The following is an 18,391-nucleotide window of genomic DNA, read 5'->3' as shown; positions in this document are numbered from 1 at the left end:
ACATGTCTCACGTCCTCAGCTCTGGAGTTTGAGCTCTTACCATTTGGCACACCATACAAAGTTCCCCAATGTAAAGTGAACCGTTTTAAAAATTGGTTTGTGCCCACCTTGATTGTTTCCATTTCATTGTTTCTTTGATAATAGATTATATACTGTAAAGGCAGCCCAATGTGTGCAGCACATATTTTCCCCAAATAGACAATACAGGGAACGCATCATGTCTGCAACCTCTACCTTTCACAACACCATGTCATTTGGATTTTTTTTAAATTTTCAACCAGGAAACTAATTGAAGTAAAAAATGTCTTAATTTATTAGTTCAAAATAAAATTCAGTGGACTCCTCCTCTCAGGCAGGATCCAAAGAACGTAATGGAGCACATGAATCACTTGCAGTATTCATGTTGTGCTCCTGTTCAAACTGTTTCCTTAATTCTCCATTAGAGGCCAGACTTCGTGGATGATAAAATGAGTAAATATAAACAAGATGTCAAAGCTGTGATTTAACATTAAAAAGAGAATGTCTTTGCCTTTGTTACAGCGTCATAGAAAGACTTGGTAGTAATATTAAACAAACACTCCTTTCCTGGGCTGTATCATCCAAATGAACAGATAAATATTTATTAAAAGGATGACAGATAAAACAGGAGATGTACAGTATTTCAGTTGCAGAAAAGAAGACAATGCTCAAAGAGATGTGTCAAACTGAAGTACAAAATGTAAAAATGCAGGCAGATGGGATGACAGTGAAATTGAAGTGAAGAGTAGTGTTAGAAACCTCTTTATTTACATAAATGCATCTTTACATTTGACTTTACTCTACTGTAACTTCACTAAGACTTTACTGTACAACCCAACAGGAAGCAGCAGTGGAAACAGAGATACATTTTTTATTTCAAACAAGCCTTCTGCTATTATAAAATCCATTGCACTAGAACGCCCTCTAGTGGCTGCTCACCCCCGAAAAAGTGTGTGTCTGGGAAACAAATCAATTTAAACTAATTCAGGAGGGCGCAATGACACAGCACTTGACTCATACATCTGAACATAATTGTGTTCCCAGCAGAGGGGGAAAAACTCTCTCTATTAATGGATCTACACCTTCATCATGTACGGGAGGATGTTTACAAGATAGTTATCACAGTTAGGTAAGATGCCGACGTTCCTTCCCTCATCATTTGATCATGGATATTCCTCCACTCCAAACCGTTTCATCATTCAGGAGACAGACACAGTGCACGTTTAGCTGTGGTCGGCCTGCAGCATCTTCTCGATCTCTTGGTCCCACTGGTCGTCTTTGTGGTCCGACCCGGTCACGACCTCGTACTCCTGGAGCTCCTGCTGCAGCTCCTTCTCCCAGTCTGCTGACTCATCTGCATGTAGAGGAGCGGCAGTGTTTTTAAAACCAGAAAACAATCACAAAAAATATATGTTGTCCATGTTCCCAAACAGGCTTAAAGGGTGCAAGAAAGACTCTGTGGAATATGAAGCTGAAAAAAAATAAAATTAGCATCTCTCTGCAGTGGAGCTGCTGTCTCAAAGGCCGACAGCACCTCATTGTACGCCTTCACTACATCCCTTCAACACCACAGCATATACATACCAACACTATGTTGTGTGTTGGTTCACTTCTACTATATTGAATTACCGGTAGTTTATTTACTTATTTATTCATATTTAATATTTATTTAATATTTTGATAATATATTTTATTTAATAATAAGAATTGTATTTAATTATTATTTTTTATTATTATTATTTATAATTAATTATTTTATTTTTATTTCATTTTATTAAATATAATAAGAATTTTATTGAATAATATTTAATATTTATTTATTGAATTAGTATATTGAATTAGTTATAATATATTATATTCGTCTATATTTCACTTGAATTTGTTTCTCTTTTGTGTCAACTCTTATTTTCTCTCTGTCACTTTGGAGCAGCCTGGCAGCAATATTTCCCTCAGGGATTAATTCAGTTCTATTCTATTTTATCTTAAAAATGACTTCCTCATTTCATCACTTCTCCTTTCCCCTGCTTGTTTTATATCTCGGCTTTAAAAGGTGTAATATGTAGAATTTTATGACAATGTTTACACTGAAATATCTAACTTAATAAAAAATTGACTAAAACTGAGTTATATGTATTATTGTTTTATTGAGTACTTACATTAGCTCAAATATTTCCAATACTTATCAAAGCCAGAGAAATCAGTTATTTAAAAAAAAACTGGGACATGTCTTGTTGTTTATCGTTGCCAAGGAAACACTGGATGTTAAAGACCGCTGCATAAAGAAGCGGGAGCTGCTACTGAAAGCTGCCTTACTGTTGCTGTAGTACTGCTGTGATAAAAAAGTCATGTAAATTATTCTTGGATACATCGTCTGAAAACATAATCACTTCCTCGGGTCTGTGTCGCCCGTTCATCTTGACTACAGTCAACTCAGAGTTCGTTTTCATTAGGTGGCAGGAGGTGGTGTTGGGGGGGGTTAGCAGCCTTGACGTCATCTTTTATTATTGTTTTGAATTTCCTTACTGTCAATTCATAATCTAATCTCTGATAACTCTGTTACTCACATTCTCAACGCTTACAGGAAGTTGTGTTTTGTCTCGTCCGGCACTTCAACCAACTGTTCAACATGCATTCACACAATAAAAAAAAAAACAGAGGAACTCTAACCATCAGGAGTGGAGGCGCTATCCTTCTTATCCAGCACCAGCTGCTCCATCTCTTTCCTCAGGTCTTCCTGGTCGAAGGCGGTCGAGTCAAAAGCGTCACTCACAAACTCGGACACCCCGGGACTTGTGGACATTTCCTCCTCCTCTTCTTGAGCCGGCTGAGAGGCACACACACACGGGACAGAGCATTTTATTCACTGCTCTAATGAGTCTTAGAGCGCCTGTATCTTTTAAGTTCTCTTACCTTCTGTATGCTGCTGATGGAAACTGGAGGAGTTTTTGGTCTGACATTATCTACAACAACAACAAAAAAAAGAACAGTGCTGTAAGTTTTCTTTATTCAGATATGGTGCTTGCTGAAGTCAATGATCCATGGACTTCCTCTGAAACTGCAGCACTTTGTGGTTTGTGGTTTGTAGCAGAGCGTGTTTATAGTTGGAGGTGGAGGACAAGAAGTGAAGAATTTATACTTTTTATACATGAAATACCTAATGTTAGGCATGATGTCCTCTGATACTGCACCACCAGCTCCACCCGTATGTGTTTTCATTTTAGCCCAGCAGATTGTGTTATTAAAACTTGATAGTCAATGAAGGACACTTTATAACCTACATCTAGGTTTTGTATGATCCAGTATTGTTCTTTTATTGCAGGATTTACCTGATCTTTATGACTTTGTTGTTCTGAATGCTGATTTGATGTCATAATACATTTTGACCTCTGTAATTGCCCATCTTTCTGACATGTTACAGAGTGTTATACATCTAGTTTTCAAGGTTTAGAGACTAAAACTAGACAATTCACTCATGAGTTGTTTTTAACATATGCACTCCTGAAATATCTCGATAACTTCAGGAGGACTGCTTCTGTTCACATAATGCATCTCACAGTGGGAGACTATCCCTGTCAGACAGGAGGGGGCAGAGTACTTGTCGTATCACTGCTACTTGTAGTTCAACAGAATGACAACATCAACAAAAGAGCGGAGAACAACATACTGATAAACAGAAAACTTAATGCAGCCGTTTAATAACATGCACGGAGATCATAGTAGTCTTGTGCGTACAGTCTATGCACCATGCAGCAGTAACAGTATAGAAACGTCACTCCCCCCCTCCCATTGGCTCGAGCTGAATTCTCCGGATAATATCCTGCTGCATTCTCCCATCAGCCCACTCAGACTTGTTGTGAGTCTGGCAGGAGAAACTCCGGGAGAAGTCAGAGGGAAAAATTCAGCTGTTTGCGTTCACACATTCAGCTCCTACTTAAAAAATCCTTCATATAATATGAATGGAACTGAGCTGACTTATTAAAGTGTAAAATACAGACCGCGTTGACAACGATCTGTTTTTGTGCCTTTATTGTAATTTGTGCAATGTGATTTTTCTTTTTGACATTTTTATTGTGGATTCAAGAAAAGGGTTTTTTATTCATTCTTAAATCTTATGTCCCTGGTGGGGTCCATCTAAAAATAGACAAACTCAACGGCAACCTCCGCTGTTGAAAAATGAAGCCGATGCGGAAATGCAAAATCCTGCAGTTTGTCGAGTGTCTACTTGAGGCTGGGCTGTAGAAGCACCGGGTGTCACATAAACATCCCATTCTTCAGTTTACAGCCTGGTACAAAAAACTAAATTAATCTGATTAGCTCATGGCTCGTCAGAACACACTGGGGGGGTGGGATGTTTTGATAACTCATCAGTTTTGATTTTATGAAGGGTAAGAGTTATTGACCAGAAGGCCTCGTAGCTGACCTGATTGACTGAAAGTTAGGGTGAGACAGCATCTGCATGATATGTTTACAGCGCAGAACAGGAGGGCTCAGAAGCAACGTTATGTTCACCATTCTGTCTGGCAAACGTTACAGAGGTATGGCTCTGTCATAGCACATAGCCCTGGAGAGACCCCCCAATTAATCTTCCAGATTCATAAGTTTATTGTTCATTTCAGCTCCCTTTTATAAACTTTGAGGACAAGATTGATAAATACATGAACCTTAAACTTTATACCATTTTGAAATAATCAACTGATGCAAGGCGCCTAGAGGGGTCAAACAAAATAGCTGAAGGCAGACACCGCCCTCTGCTGGTTAAAAAAAGTTTTTTTTTGTTGCATCAATTTGAATTGTCCCTCATTTTTAATCGATTTCACATTTTTTCTCGTGGTATTGCTACATCCCATTGAAGTCTGACCTGATAAGACGACGTCCTCAGGTGACACGCTGGTCCCCCTGTCCTCGTCGTCTTTCTGCTGCTGCTGAGCTGCCAGCGCTGTGAGCTGAGCCGACTGCTTGACCAGAGACACCCGATAGAAATAATTCCTCCAGAAAACCTCCTCCTTCACACTGTCACACACACAAACACATCACAATCAATTTCATTACACAATTTTGAAGGTATACACACACACACACACACACACACACACACACACACACACACACACACACACACACACACACACACACACACACACACACACACACACACACACACACACACACACACACACACACACACACACACACACACACACACACACACACACACACACACACACACACACACACACACACACACACACACACACACTTCTGTAACACTACTGACTGTTTAGGAACCAGGTCGAAGCGCATGCGGTTGAGGAGCTGGTCTTCCTCCAGCATCACTGCAGCCAGCGGATACATCTGCTCCATGTCGAAGGAGAACTGAACCCCAGCGGGGGGGTCTCGCAGGAAGTTCCTCTTGTCCTAGAATCAGCAGGCAGACACACACAAGAGGGATGTGTTGATCATCAGTAATAACGCTACACACAGACATGTTTACCATATTTATATAAATGAATGATGTCTTCGCTTACAGCTGACAGAGCAAGGATCTGCTGCTGGATCGTCTCCTCCTCATTGTAGCCAACCCACGGAGGTACTGCTGCTTCTACACGCGGACATAAGCACAGACATGATATCACACACACACACACACACACACACACACACACACACACACACACACACACACACACACACACACACACACACACACACACACACACACACACACACACACACACACACACACACACACACACACACACACACACACACACACACACACACAAAAACATCCTTACATACAAACAACTCCAAAAAAAGTAACATTAACATAAAAACACAACACCATCAGATAAAACTGACTTCTAAAGGTGTCTCATCTCTCAGCTTCACACATCAACAAATCTCGATATTTATAACATGACATCATCTGTTCTGCTGCTGCAAAGTCAAAGTGTCCATTTTCAAAAAGGAGAGCATTACAATCACTGAAATCACCGTAACAAAAAATAATTATTTGGGTATCAAACAATCCCCACTTTCTCTTTCTCAACAGACATTATGGCAGCTTAAATCAACACTGATAGCAATTCATTCTTATATTGACATGCTTTGGAGGAGTACCACTAAGGTCAACATAAAAGCCAGAATCTTGCCAGTAAAGCATCTTTAATATGATATAAAATCTCTCAGAAAAAGTAAAAGAAGCCCCCGGGCCAAGGCGAGGGTTCTTTAACATAATAAAAAAAAACAGCTGGAGGATTATTACTGTAGTGTGTGTTCAGTGGTTCTCTTCTGATTTTACCTGATTTTTTGGACTTCTTTTCTTGAACAAACTTTTCTTGCTCCTTTTGGAAATCTCCTAGAAAAGTCTGAAAACACATACAGATACATGATGAGCAAAGGAAAGGGACATTCTTCTTCATTTATATCACCAAAGCACGTTGCAGCTATAACAACAACAACAACAACATATAAGACTTATATCATTCCTCAAAATGAGCCACACAGAGTCGTCTTCTAAAAGCTGCCAAACTTGTCAGACGAGTCTGAAGAGCAAGCATGCCTTGTCTATGATGCCGTCGATTTTTCCTTCTTCCACAGTCTTCTTGATGGTTTGAGCTGTCTCGACCACTGAATCAGAGATCTTTTTTGTGGCGTTGGTGGCAAAGCTGAAGATGTAACCTACACATGGAGGAGAAAAGATTAAAAAAAGACACGGTCAGCAATTTGATTTTTATAAATAAAATAAAATAAAAAAAATCAGATCAGAATCAGAAATGTATTTCATTAGTCCGCTTGTTACAGTTGCTCTCAAACACAATGTAGAAGTATGAAATATGTAAATATATATAGAATGTAGAATAAAATAAGCAACAAGTACCAAAGTGCAGAGTATCCTAAGACATGATAAACTATGTTCAGGTACAGGGAATTAAAAAATGTACAATTACATGAGCTGGGTATTGCATATTAATGTCTCATATCCTCTTGTTTGGAACAGGCAACAAACAAAAGTGCCGTCAACATCTTAATGACAATTCATAAAAGGAAAAGAGGCGTGGTCAATATCTAGGACACCACTCTTACGTCATGTTATGAGTTTAGGATGACAACGTCACTCGTAATAAGACAACTGGATCTTTATAGGGTTAAAAATGTGGTGATTGATTTAAAATAAGTCAGCAATAATAGAGTGAAAGGGGGTTTCATCTTACCACCGAGTCCTTTGCTGTGCTCAGAGTTGTCCTGGTCCTCTTCTGGTTCTCCATCCTGCTCAGCTGCTTGCTGTTTGTTTACCTCGTTTTGAGCCTCCACCACCTTTTCTTCCTGCTCCGCTGTCAGCTCCTCTCTGTCGTCGGGATTCTTCGTCAACGTAGGGTCCTCTAAACCCAACCACGTCCCCAAACCTTTGAACATATTTATCGAAATGAAGTAACAAGTTTGGCTTCAAGACGAGAGATATTACACACTCTCAACAGACGGACTGATTGTGGACTTAATGCAACCAGGAACTAAACGGACAGTATTTCTTCTTCTCGGTTTCTGTGGAATTCAAGTTGTGCGCTGCTGCCGCCTGGTGGCCAGAATGGTGAAGTGACGCCTTCATGAGTTCTCTTGGTCACTGGAGGAACTGCACTTGTTATTTTGAAAGTGAAAGAGTGACTGGTTGTTCAATGTGGTCAAATTAGATGAGAAAATGTAAAAAAAGTGTCTTCGGTGCTCTCGGGAAACAGATGAAAACGTTATACACACAAACAAGGGGGAAACCAGGCATTGCAAGCATGGGACATTTATTTACACACATTTTATTTTTTAATATTTAATTTTATTTAATTTATTTTAAAAAAATCTATTTTTAGTATCTATCTATTTTTTATACATTCTTATTTTTTCTTTTTTTAATTTAAATTGTACTGTGTTCACTTTCTGTTTGCAATCTTTGCTCTTTGCTGCTTTAACACTAAATCTCCCCGTTGTGGGATAAATAAAGGATTATCTTATCTTATCTAATTATATAATTCTTTAAAAAAAGGCCTTTATCATAATGGCTAAATCACATAAAAACACCCATGTTGTTAACTTCATTAACATGGCAATACTATTAAACAATCGTGCAACCAAACTTCCCATGTTCAAAAATAATAAATATAAAATGTAATGTAATATTTCAACGTGTGTGTTTATAACATAGACTGCATAGTCTATAGTTTATTTTGATTTTAATTATTATATTTTTTTAATCCGTCTTTATTTACAAATTTAAAACAAACAAAAGATGTTTATACAAATTCTTATAGAGGATGAACATACAACAGCAAAATACACAGGAACAAGTTAATTCAAACATAAATTAAGACTAGGGGGGATTATATATAAAAATAAATAAATAAAAATCGAACTTTTCCAAAAAATATACATCAGGCAAATGTAAGCAGACAACAATCTGGAGCAAAGACAAAAAACATTTAACAAGGGCCAGAAATTAAAACAACAAGAATTTCGACAAGTCAGCACTAATCTGTCTAGCAATCCTGCTAGATTTAATTTTTTTCCAGAGATAAGAAAAAAATATTTGAAATCGTTGATAGTCTATAGTTTATAAGGGACATAAATATGGACATCAGAAAAAGATACCAAAAGCGGCGCATTCCCAGCAGGTGGCGGTAATGAGCTGAGTGCGGTTTAACTTCTTGTAACAATAAGACGAGGAGCAAGACAGACCGGCAGACTTATGTCATACAATCTGAGGTCGGTTTACCTTTTGAAAACAGTTTTACTATATATATTTAAGGAGTCTTATGTTCCATAACCCTGTGTGTATTCTAGTGTAGGAAGCTTTATGTTAGCTCACCGTGATCTGAATTTCGGAGCGACATTTGACAGCGAGGTCTGCGAGGCCGTTTCCTTGATAGGACGAGGCTTCACCAGACCTCTTATGAAAAATAAGTAATTCAGAATAAAGTACGTTTTGACTTAACTTTCAGTTTGAATAGAAAACAAATGTTAACATGCCAGGATGGATTTAAGTGTTGCTTTAAAATCGGCGTATAGAAAAGAGCAATTTAACGAGTCTTTCAGTCTGTAGTTCAGTCTTTAAGACTCAGCCACTAATGTGTGCTGGTTAAAGATATGACTGATTATTTAAGAAGATAAAATGAAAACGAGCCACACCTTCATGTCCAACTAAGGCTGTCATGTCCGAACATGCATATTTAAATAGATTATTTTACAATAATATTATTGTATGACTATGATAACATGTTTGTTCCAAAATATTAATTTATTTCTGTCTATGGTTTTGCTGTAGATTATAATTTATTTGAAACGTTTTTGTCTTTTTCCAGTTGAAAAATGAAGACTCTGATGGTGTTTGATTTTGACCACACAGTGGTGGATGACAACAGTGACACTTGGGTGTTAAGGTTTTTATTATTTTCATTGTATCAATACACTAATCAAAAGAAAAAATATAGAAAAAGTAATGTTTTTTTACGTCCACAAGACGTTTTGTCCTATGCCATCAGAAACCACATGGACAATGAGATGGAAGATCATAACTTTTAATTTACTTACAACCAAAATGTCTGGTTTATCCCCAATTTGTTTTTGTTCCCCTCGTCCCAGATGTCTGCCTGGCGAGGCACTTCCTGACTCTGTGAAGAAATCCTACAGAAAAGGTCATTGGACTGAGTTCATGGGCAGAGTGATGAAATACATTGGTGAGAATTAATGACCCCGTTTGTTGGACATTCGTTCATTTAAACGTACTGTAGAACCGTTCAAAGTAGGGCCCGACCGATAGAAAGAATCTGGTACCAAGTTTTTTGTTGATCTGTTGAGATAGATTAAGAGGTGGGGAAAAAAGTGATACAGGATAGTATCACAATATTTTGTGTGGCAATAATTATGCCGTCTCATGGCCGCCAAGTATCAATATTTTTATTAAATTAGTAGCAAATATGCGTTTTACATTTACGTTTTTTAATTCCTGAAGGGGTTGCACACTTTATTTTGAACAGGTTGGGTTGTTAAAAAAAATCCTGTTCTGATTCAATTAGACTGAAATACCAACAGTCCAGATTGTGAGGTGCATGCAGCATTTTTACAGGGTTTTATTTTATCACAGTGTCGCTCAGTCTGTGGGCTTGACTCCCACTGTGTAGAAATAAAAAGACTGAAGTGAGATGAATAGACTGAGAATGTTTTCTTATCGGACAGAACAGTTAAATTTTATCTTCATAATATGCAGTTAAAAAAACGTATATAGTAAGTATATTGTATCGAGATTCCCGACATATCGCAAAATGTTTAAAATCACAATGATATCGTATCGTGATAATATCGTATTGTGGGGGCTCTGCTGATTCCCACCCCTTATTATAATAATAATAATAATAATAATAATACATTTGATTTAAAGGCGCCTTTCAAAACTCTCAAGGTCACCTTACAGAGCAGAGATAAAAACAACAAAGTAACAACACAACCATAAAATGAACATTAAAAACACAAAAAACACAAATACAGGATGTAAATAAGTTATAGAGACTGATCAGACTGAATATGCCAGTTTAAAAAGATGTGTTTTGAGATGAGATTTGAAAATAGAGAGAGAGTCGATATTACGGATTTGTGGTGGGAGGGAGTTCCAGAGGTGGGGGACAGAGCGGCTGAAGGCCCTGGACCCCCATGGTGGACAGGCGGGCGTAGATACATGTATTGTGTTGTGTATCCTTGTTATCAAACACTTGTGGAAAAGATATGAAGAAAAGAGAGTCACTCAACTGGAGAGTAACCGCATGTAGTGCATCACCGCCCGAAACTCTGGAGAGTGGTAATGCTTGTTGTCACCCCTCTAGCGCCCTCTGCTGGTGAAAGATGACTGCTAGTTTAATACAGTAAAACTTAAATTCTATTTGACTGGTGAATAAATGTAGAAATATCGGCGCATATCTGATGTAAATTTAGCCCATATGGATAGTCAGTCGATATATATCGTCACCGGCTTATATATTTTTGTGTCTGTTCCTCCAGGGGACCAGGATGTCAGCCCAGACAGGGTCCGCAGTGTGATGGAGACCATCCCCTTTACAGCAGGAATGACAGACTTGCTGACTTTAATACTGGAGAATAAGAGCAGCATCGACTGCATCGTCATCTCGGACTCCAACGCCCTGTTCATTGATTGGATCCTCCAGGCGTCAGGACTCCAGGCAGCTGTCGATCAGGTCTTCACAAACCCAGCTAAGTTCAACGAGCTTGGGTACATGGAGGTGCAGTGCTGCCACTCTCACGACTGCACACAATGCCCCGTAAACCTGTGCAAGAGGAGAGTCCTGGAGCTGTACCTGTCCGAGAGGTCTGACGGAGGTGTGAGCTACGAGCGGATATATTATGTGGGGGACGGTGGGAATGACCTCTGTCCCACTTTCTGTCTGCGAGGGAACGATGTGGTGATGCCCAGGAAAGGCTACACCCTGGAGAAACTGCTGTCCAGACTAGAGAGTCAGAAAGATGACACTTCTCTGAGAGCTAAAGTCATCGCCTGGAGCAGCGGCACAGAGATCCTCGAGGAACTGAAAGCCAGTATGTAGCCTTCATGAGAGCGTGGAGTTCAAAATGAAAAGCATTCAATTCTGACTCAAATATTGCGCTAATTCAAATAATGAGACTTTGCATGTGAGGGCAATGCTGCTCCTTTAAATTTTGAAAAAACACACAAGTCAGTGGTTTTTTAATTTACATTTTTTTAAGTTGTAATTAATTATTTCAATCACTTTTCCTTTAACTTTAACCGTTTGTTGTTTATCTCTTCTAAAAATCAACTCAAAGCCCTAAACATGTGTTTTCTTTTTTACCTGAAGCTATAATCAAGGCTGTTGTTTTAATAGTAAGAAGGAGAAAGGGAATCGATGCATCTCAGCCTTATTACATCATAAACACTCAGTTTTTACATGTGCACTAATGTAAGACTTGTAGGGTCTTTGTTTTACCTCTGAAAGACACCAGTTACAAAGTGCTTCACCGTCCAATAAAAATTAAAAATAAAAATAAAAACACCAACCATGATAACCACCGAATAAAATATACAAAATAAAACACCAGGTCAAATAGACAAGGGGAACAGAAACACTCGCCTGATGGCTTTCACGATGCATTTGAAGTTTCGGGCCTTTATTCTGAGACATATCCAAGGTACACTGAAAGCACCCTGGGGTCATGACGATGACCATCGTCCAAACGATGAAGTGGAGGCTGGCCATTTTACATAAAAACATGTCTCTGTTCAGGTGTTTTTTATCTTTACCTCAAAGTCAAACAGTACATACACAGATCATGTATTTTGATGAACTCCTTGATTTGAGAGAGTTCGATTCTTCATTTTTATTATTATTTTGTTCTTCATTGATTGTATCTTGTTTGTGGTGCTCAGCGGTGATTTGTGAACACACCTGTGCTTCAATGACTTGAACTATTTCACATCTCAGGTTTACATTTTGTTTTTGTACATTTGATGCTCTGTTTATCTTTTGAACCAGGTTTTGAATAACTTCCTCACTCTTAACTCTGAGTTGGCATGAATGGCATTAACCTTTCCTTTTCTTTATTTATCTTTTAAAGGAGCAATATGTAACTTTGACACCCAGTGTTTAAAATGGGTACTGCAGTCCACATTCAAAACATACTGGTCTCTCCTCCTTAGAGTTGACGTGCATGCAGGTTGCCGTATCGAGACACTGAAGCTTCAGTGTTTAGCCAGCTCGGTCTGAAACATTTCTGTGTTCTAGCCTCTCCATTTTTCAAAAGCATCTCCAATATTGATCCTAGTGTTACCACGTTTCTGCTCTTGGAGCTTATTAGAAACATGCAGAGGCTTTTTAGGGCGAGTAGAATCAGTTATATCTGAACCAGATTGCTTTCCCGCCTCCAACACCTGTTGGTTTGACTCGCAAACAGAGGGGCGTCCAAAACAGACATGCCTTAAAAGCGCCTACCTTTTCTGGTCAAAACAAATCCAGAGCATTCAGGACCAGAATCTAAAGTTAGAAGGAGGACATACTGGCTGCTGCATTGTTGTCAGAGAAGCCAGCACTTCAACATAGCATGTTTCCTTAACGTCTGATCATATAGTGAAGTTCATTTAAGATAAATTCAGTAGATATCTTTATTGTTCCTTTAAGCTACATGTCTTTTTTTTTCAAAACTACAATACCATCCAGTTAAAATGGCTTTCATGGATACTTAACTTGCAAACACAGCAGCACTGTTTATAAATTGATCTAAGCTCCGCTTGTTATGGAAGGTTTCAAATTTGATGAATTTTTGTTTTTCAAAAAACGAGGTAACCCGGGACATCCGCCATGTTTCTCATTACAAAGTGTTGTTACCAGGACAGAGGATTTAGGTCCAAGCTATGATGTTCATGAAAGTCATAATGCACTCAGATTTTGTTTGACACTGCCATATACAACATGTGAAATATATTTTTTGAAATAAATTCATATTCTTGTAATTTGAATGACGACATTAAAACCTGAAACCTCTTCTATGCACTGTTTTCTTTATGTTATGACCAATAAGGAACCAGCGAGTACTCTGCAATGCAAAAACAACAACAACAACAACAACAGTATATTGTCCAGTTTTAAGTTCCTTTATGAAAAAGTGATATCGTAATGTTGGATGCATTACATAGAAAGATATTTCTTGATTATCAGTGAAGACAGTTTACATGAAATATACCAGAAACACCTAAAGCCGTTCAGTTAGCTGGTTTAACAATGTTTACCATCATAAATATCTTACACAGCCCCTGAAGTGCCAAAAAGTAAAAAAAACAATAACTTGTGTGCACAATATAATTCACTCTGTGGATGTTCCTAAATCGCTCCTATGGGCTCTGAGAGTCCTCTCAGCGAGCTCCTAACTTACCTTAAAGAATCCTATCAAGGATTTTTAGCTTAGGAGTGATTTAGGAACAATCTCAGAGAAACTCTGAGCGAGAAGGGACAGAAACGTTTATCTTTGACAAATCGGACGCACCCAATAGGTGCAGAAAAAGGACACAGATCATGTAAGGGACATTTTTAGATGTGATGTTTTATTCAACATATTTCAGTCACTTAAGTGCGTTCCATTTTTGGAACACTGTAGTTTCACCACGGCGGACCCACGTTATTAAAATCTGCCGTCGCATAATTAGGTCGCCTAGGGGAAATGTGGTCGGATTGTCAGAGCAACACAATCACCTTTACCTAGGTCTTTTAAGAATTCTCCTAACATCTTTCCTTAACCTCATGATGTTTTCCCCGGGGTTAAGGTGAAGTGGATAGTGAAAAGAGATAGGAGGGTGCTTCACTGCACCATTTTAAATACATGGTCTTAGTGGTCTTGGTTCTGTGTCAAACAAATACATGTTGGAGCAGGTTTCAAATGAAACCAAGGCCTGAATAATTGTAAGTTATCGGTGAGAATGGCTTTACATCAGAATCATGTCCTAACTCCTCAGATTTATGTTGTGACTCTTTGATTTAAAGTAGCTAAAAGAAGCCCCACATTGTTTTTCTTCTGCCCTCCCCCGCTCATCAGGATTTAGTTAAAATGTTTAAATGGAAGCATTTTATAGCCATATACCTGGCAGCCAAGCAGAATGTGTGTAGGTGAGTTTGGAAAGAAGATCTGTGTGTAACTTAGAGATAATGAATCCTGCACCTGTAGCTGTTGATGATTTCTACTAAATTTTCCATGTAGCGTGATGTGTAGATACTGTAACTCTCACAGCTTATCTACCTCTGACAAGCACCAGATGTTGTTGCTGTAAAGGTTCAGCACACGCTCTTCACACACTCATAGCTGATAAAGTTTCTGGTTTGGATCCAACAACTTGTAGATGCAGAAAAACAACAAGGAGAAAGGGCATATGCTCAGTAAAAGCCCGTGAAGTATTTCAGGCTTTTACAAGGAGAGAAATATCATGCAAAAGCATCCTTTTAAAGAATGACCATGGCGTAAAGAAGTTTAATACAGCAAAAATATAAACAAAGACATTTTATGCATTTTACAAAAGAGGTATTAAAGTCATGTGGTGTGTGAGCATCAGCCAGAAGAAAACAAACATGCAGCAATATGAGACAAGAAAGAGAATCAAGTCTTACTTGGTGATTGACCTTGAACAGTGAGAATGTAGTGTTTCAAATTGTTGTCCAGTTTTTGACAGCACAAGAGTAATACAGCATAAAGTATTTAACTTCTGAAATCCTGCCGCTGACAGATGTTCCCATAAGATCACAAGTTAGGAAAATTATAAAAAAGTACAGCACAGTGAAGGACAGAAAAGCACAAAGGGAAGGGAAAACAGGACTCAGCCTTTATGCTGATTGAGCTCCCAGGCACCCCAATCCTGCTTTCTTTCTAATAGTTAAATGTTGAGAAAGTGCCCCTTATTCTAAGTTGAATATAACATTTTTTTTCCCTAATAGTCCCTTTTTTTAATTTTAAGTCTCCGTCAAAACAGTATGAACTTACTTTGGTAAATTATGGTCCAATTTAGTCTAAAATATAATATAGCAATTATAAAGCAGAAAATGCTTGCATTGCTGATTGACAGGTCGCTACCACAGTGTCCTGTCACCCAGGGTGGACACCGAACAAGCGCTCCTACAGTCTGTTCAAGCTGGGACTGTATGCCTCTTAGACTGTCTATTTAAAAAGGTACAGAGGTGAAATGGTTGAGCAATGTTCTTCTCACTGTGTAAAATCACATACTGGGACAGCATGGTTTGGTTCTGTGAGTTATAAAGGCTCGATTGCCCGTCCTTAGACATGACGTGAAACAGGGGGTGCATGATGGCTTATAACGGATCAGCTACTCCCAAATAGTTTCTGTTCCTGCAGCAACAAATCCAATATGTCCTTGGGCAAGAATTAACCCTTAACCCCGAAATGGTGAATGAATGGGATTTGTTATTTCTGATGGTCACACTACATAGTAATCTGCCATCAGTGTGTGAATGAGTAGGTTTGACGTGCATTGTAAAAAGCGCTTTGAGTAGTCAGAAGACAGAAAAGTCCATGTACCATTTACCAAGAGTTTTGTTGTGCATCGTAAATAATTCACTTAAATGTGAGTTTAAATTTCCCCACAAAATGTACAGTACAAATATGGTCCCTGTTGGTTCTTTAAAACTGACATGGTGAGGACAAACTCGAGGCTTCAATATGGGGTATCAACAACAAATCATGTGTGATTCCACACTGTAGGCAAAGATACCGACTGGCCTCATGACTCTGCATAAACTCAATAAAAGACCTGGGCTCAAAAGACTCAAGACACTAATGTATGCAAATGTGTATACATGGCTGAAAAACTCCTTGGGCAAATGTTAAATGAGGAATCAAAAATCTGGACTAAATAATATTGGGTAATAAAGGTCAGAATCATTTTGTTGCCAGCAGCTTTGTTAACACCATGTTGGTATTTTGTTATCCACATGAGGACGTGCTGCAAATTGAATGATTTAGCAAGGCTGTGATCAGTGAGGCTGCCGACGGATCATGAACAACCTTTGTTCTCATCACTTGTCGGCCATATTGGCAAACTTCGGTGAAGCTCTACCAGCATTTAGAGATAAAATAAAGCCCCTCTGACCTTCCCTGACATTCCTGTAAGAGAGGAGCAGTGATAGAAAAGATTATGCAAGTTCATTGGGTCTTGTGTTATGCTTGACCCAAGAGCTTAGTCATGAAGAGAAAAGGCAGCAAGTGACCACTATTGTAAAATTCTATATCCTCCCCACACAACAAAGAATGTGCATGAATCAATATCCCCTTAATGTATTTCAGCATTTCTTTTGGGGATAATACAAACAGTGTTTTTAAAAGCCAAACTATGGCTTCTGCAAATGTAATGTTCCAATACCTTCACCTTCACATGCTGATTAATGTATTTGAGTAACTATTGCAGCACTTTTGTCCGTGTTAAAAAAAAGATGATACTCTTGCCAAACTGCACCTCTGTCCTAACCTCTATGAAGGGTGGATAGTGCCACCTCTAACCCTCCCAAGGTGACAGACAAAACATTGCCTGTGAAAAGTATTCATCTCTGGTGGGAGAGCAAAACATACAGGATATCTTAAAAATAACCCACCATATGCCCTGTGGGGAAAAGCCAATAATAGCCCAGGTTGCTTGATGCAAACAAGCTTAAGAGATCAACACTTTTATTTATTTTTTTAACCAGGCTGCTAACTTGTTTAATTTTCTTGTAAAGTTAAGCTTTTTATTTTGGACAAAAAACTTGCATTTCCAGTCATGTAGTTTTTTTGGAATCATGTGTAAGTAAGGCAGGTTCAAAATGGTGGTCAAGAACCGATAAGTCTCCAGGTACATTCCCTGTGTTCAATATTGAATCTTTATTTGTATAGTGCCAATTCATAACACAGGTTATTTCAAGAGACCTTACCCTGTGTTATGTTACAAACGAGCATGTAAAAGACCTTACTCATTGTTATACTATCTACTCTGTTGCCGCTCGTTGCCTGCCTGTAAGCGTTCTCATGAACTGATTTTTTTACCTTGTCTTGAGACCCTGTTTTGATCAACTAACTGAACACCTAATGCTTCCAACTGCTTTGCTTGGCTGGTTGAATGATTTTGTAATCGGGCTGAAATAAACTGAATGTAGCCTACACCTGTGGTAGCGCCCCCCGCTCACAAACATCATACAAGAACTCCAACTTTTACAAAAACTATTGCTCCTACCCAGTGTTCTCATGTCCTGATCACTGAGTGTTTTTTGTTTTGACCAAAGGCGACCACCGCGGACAAATCGGCGTTCTTTTTGTCTTCTTTTGACACAAGTTACACTTTGAACGTACTAGTGACAATCAAACGGTAGCCTACGGCTGCTAGCACTGGCTAATTGTTTTTAGCATCGGATCCAACTCGCTAGCAGGGCTGCTAACATCTCCCCTCCCGACAACATGGAGACTGTTTGCTGTGAAGGCTGCCTGACACTCTCACGCACTAGAGGAGAGGTTACCAACCTTAAAGAGAATATCCGCAGGCTTTCCGAGGAGCTTCAGAAGAAGGACCTGATGCTTTCCAGCTACATCGACTTGGCAGCCTCTCAGTCTAAGAGGATCACGGCTATGCACTCTGATATCTCAGATACCTTGCTGTGGGATCCTTTAAGGCCCTGACACTCCTCCTGCTCGACCCCAAACTCTCGGGAGTCCTGGGCCGAGGTTTTGGTGAGCAGTGGAAAATGCAGTGGGAGACTATCTGGGTCTCCCCCACTGCTTCTCCTCACAAATCATTACTCGGCACTGCAGGACGATGATCCGGGTGAGGTTAATGGGAGCTCTTCGGTGT

At 39.0% G+C, this 18,391-nt stretch overlaps 2 protein-coding genes across 3 annotated transcripts; one reads left to right on the top strand and one right to left on the bottom strand.

The window, feature by feature from the left end:
* Positions 1-606: 606 nt before the first annotated feature.
* LOC109982373 (synapse-associated protein 1) lies at positions 607-7,549 on the bottom strand. Its single transcript, XM_020631554.3, has 9 exons — positions 7,233-7,549; positions 6,581-6,699; positions 6,320-6,386; positions 5,544-5,617; positions 5,294-5,433; positions 4,877-5,028; positions 2,929-2,978; positions 2,686-2,842; positions 607-1,372 (listed from the first exon to the last, which is right to left on the bottom strand). Exons 1-9 carry the CDS (start codon positions 7,432-7,434, stop codon positions 1,242-1,244), a joined length of 1,092 nt encoding a protein of 363 aa, XP_020487210.1. The 5' UTR covers positions 7,435-7,549; the 3' UTR covers positions 607-1,241.
* Positions 7,550-8,662: 1,113 nt separating this feature from the next.
* Positions 8,663-13,562, top strand: phospho2 (phosphatase, orphan 2). 2 transcript variants are annotated; one of them, XM_020631527.3, is made up of 4 exons: positions 8,663-8,766; positions 9,363-9,440; positions 9,643-9,737; positions 11,053-13,562. In XM_020631527.3, the coding sequence occupies exons 2-4, from the start codon at positions 9,370-9,372 to the stop codon at positions 11,610-11,612; spliced, it is 726 nt and encodes a 241-aa protein (XP_020487183.1). In that variant the 5' UTR covers positions 8,663-8,766; positions 9,363-9,369; the 3' UTR covers positions 11,613-13,562. The 2 variants fall into 2 exon arrangements, with proteins under 2 accessions (XP_020487183.1, XP_065809249.1); XM_065953177.1 differs by lacking the exon at positions 8,663-8,766 and adding an exon at positions 8,812-8,979.
* The last annotated feature ends 4,829 nt before the right edge of the window (positions 13,563-18,391 follow it).

This window comes from Labrus bergylta, chromosome 3 (assembly GCF_963930695.1).
Source record: "Labrus bergylta chromosome 3, fLabBer1.1, whole genome shotgun sequence".
NCBI lineage: Eukaryota > Metazoa > Chordata > Actinopteri > Labriformes > Labridae > Labrus > Labrus bergylta.
This window is presented reverse-complemented; position numbering and strand designations above follow the sequence as displayed.